This window comes from Dipteris shenzhenensis, chromosome 4 (assembly GCF_047967505.1).
Source record: "Dipteris shenzhenensis isolate YYH24624 ecotype China chromosome 4, Dip_SZ_1.0, whole genome shotgun sequence".
In the NCBI taxonomy this organism is placed as follows: domain Eukaryota; kingdom Viridiplantae; phylum Streptophyta; class Polypodiopsida; order Gleicheniales; family Dipteridaceae; genus Dipteris; species Dipteris shenzhenensis.
Genome location: NC_141599.1, coordinates 9437053 through 9444127, shown reverse-complemented (window position 1 = coordinate 9444127; position 7075 = coordinate 9437053). Strand labels below are relative to the sequence as shown.

Below are 7075 nucleotides of genomic sequence, written 5' to 3'. Positions count from 1 at the left end.
CTTTTCCCATAAGGAAATTCGTCATTCTAAACTTCCATGCTTGGAAGTTGTTCTTGTCAAGCTTTTCAGTGACAATCTGTGAAAGAGAATCAGACGCCATTACAGAACTCTGCAAAATATTCTGTCACTGCAAAAAACACAGCTTCTGCCTCACAAGGGCAAATCTGCAAACCTGACGAAAGTGGTTTTTGACCACACAGTCACTTCCTAGTGATGATTTTGCATCAACAGGCAATAAGGATGATTCTGCAACTCCCAATATCTCTGCGCACAGGCATACGATGCAATTTCTATGGCAACTTTTCACCGACCTGCAGAACAGTGGTTGCACAGCAAAAACAGGGCCTTTTTTTGAGTGTCTGCGGAGAACTTCCGGGCCCCGAAATGACCTCGAATCAAAAAAATAAAGTCACCGAGGGCCTCGCCCTCACCCGCAGCATATAATGCCCTCTCGCCACACCACGAAGGGCGTCTCAATCTGAGACAGTGCACTCTTGCACTTCCAGCTATGCTACCTGCAGAGATTTGCTCCCAAACTCGAAAAAGGAAAGCAACACTAGTCCTCTTACCAGGACACTGCGAACTTGGTTTGCTTTCTTGAGCTCCTTACCACGAACAAGGCTCTGATACCATGTGAAGATAGTGGGAGAGAGGGATGGAGTCTCACTTGCAGCTTTCTCACATACACAATGGGGGAATACACACAAAGGTGGAGGCTGAAAAGAGTTTTCCTCTTCTTGTTGTGAAAGCCAAAAGAACTCTAGTACAAAGAAATAGAAGAACCCTATATGTGGGTCTCAAACCAAACTCAACTAACTAAGGTGGCATACTAACTAAGCCACGAACTAGTGTAGATAAGGATAGCTGTCATCCAGCTATTATTCATGGGCGGTGTACCAACCGCATCTGTAGCTAACAAGTCGGTGACATAAATGCACAACGGTCACCCTGGCATATCGCGAGTGGAGCTCGATATCTCAACAATAAATTGTCTAGGATTCACTACCACCAATGCAATGGTTTCCTTCAATTATTACAAGATGAATGGCATATAATTCATTGTTCAGGATTTGCGGTAATTGGCATAGTGGTTTTACAAGATAAGTGGCATAAATTTTTAAAGATATATTCCTTTGTAAAACTAGAAGATATCCAATCATTTGGGATTACTAAAACAAGCGTTGTGGATTTTGGAATCACTGTAAAAACCAAGCATAGTGGTTTTGTAAAACAAGCATGATGGGGATCTACTATTTGGGATTTCAATGAAACAAACACAGTGGTTGTAAAACAAGCATGGTGGGTTTGGGATTTACTAAATATAAGCCGAGTATAAATACATTTTCCATTTTTCAAGATAAGTGGAATACATTTTCCTTAGAATGTAATTTCTTGTATTCTCTTAGTTGTCCACTACTCCAAGACACCCCATGATGTGATCATGTGTGCCCAAATTCATTTTGAAGACAATCTTGCCCTTCTTTTGTCTAGGCATAGCTTGAAACTAGAACTTAATAGCTCTTACTATAGGGGTGAAGCTATTCATATAATCAAATATCAATGTTTTAAGATCACCATGTAGTAGCTCCGATAATTATGGAGTGTTATTAAAAAAAAAAAACTTTCCAACCAAATAATAAATTGATCAATCATTACCTCAAATGTATGTGCACAATTGTAGTGCAAAATTGGAAGCCCCCTAAACCATAGCAAAGTTTTGTGAATTTTGTGCATGTCAAAATCAAATCTAATGAAAATCACTACATTGAGAGTACATTGAGCATGATCTATTGAGAAATTTTCTTATTATAGCATGTCGAAAGGAAAAAAATGTATACCCATTGCCAAGCTTTTTCCAAGGAGTGGTCCAAGGAGTAGTCAAAATGATGATGTGGCATGTGTAATGATGTGGCACTCCATGTTCCTATGTTGCATGAAAAAGTGTTATGGTGTGGCACAATGTGCTTTGATGGCATATGATAATGTGGTATATTGATGTGGCACTATGTCATGGTACTAATAATGTCCCATGATTATGTGGCATTGATGACAATGAATAATGACATGGCACTCATGGCATGGTAGTAATTATATGGTAGCTAACATGGTAGTTTGCAGAGTGTAGAACTGCACTCTACGAATCGCCAATGTTAGATTGTGTGGGGGTCAGAAGGGCAGACTATGGATGGGCTACACTATGCAGAAGGTTGAAGCAGGCTATATGTTCCAAATTAAGGACTGTGACTAAGGAGACCAAAAAACTATTTGATTATGTCACATGCATAGTCAAACAAGTGGCAAGACAAACTATACTAGAAAGCTATGATGATGTGCCATACATGGGCAAACATGTGGAAAATGAAGAGTTACTACTATAGGATGCTAGCTATGTGTGTAGTATGTGTGCACTTTAAAAGCTTCATGAGGTGAAAGCGTGCGTATTTGGCATAGTTTTGCAAGTGATTAGAGCCAACACAGAAAAGCACATGAGTTTTTTGGGTGACTAGGCACACTATTATGGGACTGCATTGTTGATCAGAGTAGAATGCTTTACATAGCACGCATGCGGCTGGGGGAGCAAGAGGCCGACACGATGATGAAAAATAAGGATTTTTTAATGGAAATATTGATACAACAAATTTGGTAGATTTTGAGTGACATGGGGCAAAGCAAGAGAGGGAAGGACATGGCCTTTTGGGAGAAAATTGTGATCGGGAGCACGAGTATGACAATGTGCAAGAAGATGGCTCATGTGATGGGATTTCACCATAGACTTTGACATGAAGGAGGGATTCTCACCACCACAAAGGGATTATGGGGACTGAAACGTGATTAGAGGGCCATGAATTATGCATAGAGATGTAACATTAAATGTTGATCTGGCACTATTCTGTGAGATGAAATTGTGTGGAGCTGTTATGGTAGTGTGAGGCTACGTGTGACAATCTAGATAGGCACATAATTTATGAGGCACTTGGAGAAGTAGGGGGATAGAGGAGGTATGTAGTTTTACACTATGTTGTATTGAAAATAAAGATGAATATATACATGAATCCTTTAGGGCTAGGGTTATGGTCTAAAGCTATGCCCTATATGTATGGTGCCATTTACATGATCCTTAATAAGAATTCATGTTCCCAAGCTAGTTAGTGTATGTAGACAAGGAGGGGGGGTGATTTGTTTTCAAGATGTTGACCAACTAGTCCAGTATTTGGACTTGATTTTGTGTAGCACATGCAGCCTGGAGATTATTTGAGTAATGCATAGGTATGCTTAAATGATGATGGACACAATGGGAGCCCATGCCTATGAGCCTGGGTGAGAGTGGATTTTATTTATGAGAGTTTTAGTTGAGCTTGGAATTTTGACATCATCTTTTACATCATGTCATGTTGATTGCAATCTCATTGGAAATTGTAGATTTTAATTTTTACAAACAAGAGCTATGTGGTATGAAGGTAGGGGAAACAATGTGCAAGGTTTACAAATAATTGCGGAATGATTTGACAAACATGCATGCAATTGGAAATGTTGAATTCCATAGATTCATGCCCAATGAAGGTGTCATAAATTGGAAAACAGAAATAGATATGTTCTACTAGGATCACTACACCCACTCGGTGAGTTCGGTTTGTTTTTGGGGTTGTTGTGGAGAGTTGAACTAGGTATTTGATGTGGGATCACTACATGCACTCGATTACTACATAGAAAAAAATGTTTGAGTCCTGAATAGCAAAACTACTATCAACCTGGGTTTTGGGTGGTGTCATGGTTGAATATGACTTTAGGTGAATGTAAAAAGTGTTCCATGCCTATGGTAAACGTGTCCAAGTTGAATCATGTAGCGAGCTTGCTATGAAGTGATACACAAGTGAAACCAACCTATGTAAGGCTTATATGGGAGATATGGTAAATGTTATATTGTAAAGTGCTCATTATGTTTCTACATAAGAGGAAGACACATTGGTTGGTCAAGTACAAGCATGATGAGGCTAAGTAAGAGAATCTCACCCAAATCTCATTAGGCAGAGTGAGGACCAAGCTTTTGTGAATGTTCTTCATGATATTGTGGAATCTTTGTCCTTGTTAAGTGGCAAGATTCCTATGTTTGGCGATGGCATGAACAAACAAAGGAAATGTCCAATGTTGGAGTGGCTAGAAGAAAATACAAATGTGTTACATCGACTAGATATTGAATGCAAGAGTGTTCTTAGAAGGAATAACATTGAGGGGAAAGTGCATCAAAGACAAACAATTGTTAGACCACATTTCCCGATGGTTGGTCTCTTTGGTGGAAAGTGAGGTATATAACATTATTTGAGCAACATGGCAAGTGCATGTGGGAAGAATCATGAATGCGAATTTTTGGAGAGATTGTAGCAAAAGTTTGAGGTCATGAGCTACATACTAGTTTTGTTCCAAGTTCCTATGATTAAAGGAAACCTAATACAGGTGGTGTTATGCATACGAAATATGCAACCTACTAAAAATATATTTTCCATAGACCATTGAAGAACATTGACCTAATTTTCTTGGAAAATTTCTTAGCAAAAAAGAATTAGATTAGTTGAATGTAGGGTTTTTGGTTATCATTCCATAGGAAGATATTCCACATGGAAATGGAGGTCTTCATGGGAATGAAGTTCCTTCCATTGAGACAAATTAAATATTGTATGTCACTATACATTATTCGATCAGGTGATGTGGATTGTGGATCGATTTGATGGTGTGTAAGGACAAGGCGATGACATGGATTATTATTTGATCCAGGTGATGACATGGACTATGGATCACTTTGATCACAATTAATGATGGCTCAATCCAATTAATGATTGTTGATTGATTTGATAATGTGGATTCATGTAATTTCCTTTGTTGATTGAACTCAATTGAATACATATGCCTTGCCAAATTCCATAGAAAAATAAGGTCAATAAAACTTTGAATAATTCACTCATATAATAAGTCCTAGGGTAGAGGGGACTTGAGTGGTGCTACGCCACTACCCAATTTCATCTCCCAATTTAAAATTTTAAACTTTGAACATGATTCTTAAATCGAATGGAGATTGTTGTATGAGAAGCTAATTTTTCAAAGAAAATTTCCAAGTATAAAATTTGTAGACTTCATGATAACTATTACAAACTTTTGGCCCCGAAAGAAATGATCTACAATCCTCAATATGTAGATACTTGAATGTGACAAATTACAAAAGAATCTAACGTAGATTCTAGGGCGTTGAACAAGTTCTCAAGAAGACTTGCGAAGAAGATCATCATATGTAGATTGTGAAGTCGTGAAGAAGAAACAACATCTATGTGTGTGTGCGTGCGTGCGAGTCTACAAACTATTATCTTGGAGCTGGGAACAACATCAATCCCTCATCGCTTTTATGTGATCCCCGTTGCCATAGCAAAGGAATGAGAACTTACGAAAACCACAAAAAACACAAAAACAAAAGCACTCTCCGGTACATATTGATATCGTGTTTTTTAGAACTATGGAGAAACCCCCCCACAAAACCCCCAATTTTTATTATTAGGTCCGCTTAATTTAGCACTTGCTAAGAGGTCCTCTATTCCTATTCTGAAACATGACTAAATTGACGCACCTCCTAGCTTCATCTTGCTCCGTCGTTTCGAGTATGATCCCACGCATCCTTAGAAAATGTCTCATACATAGGGAAATCCGGCTGAGAGAAAAAGGAGGATAGCCATTACGAAAAATCGAGCAGATAGTTGTCTCGACATATCATCAGCCAACGTTTTAGGACACGATACATACTCGCAAAGCGCCCAATCAAAAACCTGTGTATAGATTTTAAAAACAGTGTCCTCATATGTCTATTTGAAACAGATTAAAGGAGGATGTGCTAAAGGGATATGTTGCCATATACGTACACTGTAAATACAAAAGTGATTACAAGATCTGAAACTGATGCTAGAAAGAATCTATCCTGATCCAGTACTGAGTAGGCCTCCCTATTGAATAGAAATACAATTCAGTAAAGTGATTACAAGGTCTGAAACTGATGTTAGAAAGAATCTATCCTGCCTTATAAAACCTCTAAAAAAAAAAGGAGCATGCAAAGTAATCTGTATGCCCATGGGTGCGACAAAACGTAGCGAGAGATCATCTGCCGGGAAGATCACTTTGGCGTCTTCTTCTGGTATTTATCCTTGATCCAACGCATCCCCGATGTTGTCCCGGCTTTGACCTTCTTTGCACCAGCGGAGGCGGCTGCTCTGGTCTTATCCAAGCCAGTGCTGGCGGCAGACTTAATCTTCTCACCGTACTCGGCCAATTTGCTGCTGTGCTGTTGGGTTTCCAGGCCGGATGATTCGAAGCCATGGGAATTGCGGGTCTGCAAAGAGGTTGTCATGGAGGTTGAGGTTAAAGGAGGTCGATCAGAGGCAAGCGCGGGGAGGAGAGACAGGGAAGGGCCTACTATGAGCTACGAAAGTCTTTTAAAATCTACAGAGAAGCCAACGAAATTCCTCCAGCGCACCACACAAAAAATCGGCTTTAGTGTCACATCTGCCTGAAGAAAATCAGGGCCTCTTCAGTAAAACGGATCTTCTCGAGATCCCTAAGTGTGTTTCCGGAAATTTGCCTTTTTGGCCTCAAAGTTCCACTCTTCACAGAAAACATTTTTGGGAACAATTCCAAACACCTCCAAGCTCATAAAAGTGGAGATAGATTCTCATAAAGTGGAGATAGATTTTCATAAATTTAGAGGTTTTCACACAATTTACAATTATATATATGCAAAAAAAGTGCAGGTTTTTGTGATCTCTAATTTTTTTTCTTCAGGTCAAAATCCAAATTCTTCCGTTCACCTGACACTAAACCTAGGTTTTTGGCCTTGCAAGGGTCCTATGGGGTTGTGGCGTTAGTTGTTGATAATTAGAGCCATATTTTAGGGATAGGTTCATTTGGTCAATTTGACCAAGTGTTAGTTGCTTAAGGCTATAAGAGGTGGGTTAGGGTTTTTTATGGTTTTCATTTCTTGTTTTCTTGTGAGGTTGTGAATGCTATAGTCTTTTCCCTCCTCTGGCAGCTTGCGACTCTGCCA

The 7075-nt window shown here is 39.3% G+C and overlaps 1 protein-coding gene across 1 annotated transcript; it reads right to left on the bottom strand.

Moving 5' to 3' along the window:
• Positions 1-5957: 5957 nt before the first annotated feature.
• LOC147902430 (uncharacterized) lies at positions 5958-6510 on the bottom strand. Its single transcript, XM_087373796.1, has one exon. The coding sequence runs from the start codon at positions 6380-6382 to the stop codon at positions 6149-6151; it is 234 nt and encodes a 77-aa protein (XP_087229922.1). The 5' UTR covers positions 6383-6510; the 3' UTR covers positions 5958-6148.
• Positions 6511-7075: the final 565 nt, after the last annotated feature.

Coding starts and splice junctions, on each gene's coding strand:
- LOC147902430 (XM_087373796.1), bottom strand. CDS start 6,382: ATGACAACCTCTTTGCAGACCCGCAATTCCCATGGCTTCGAATCATCC.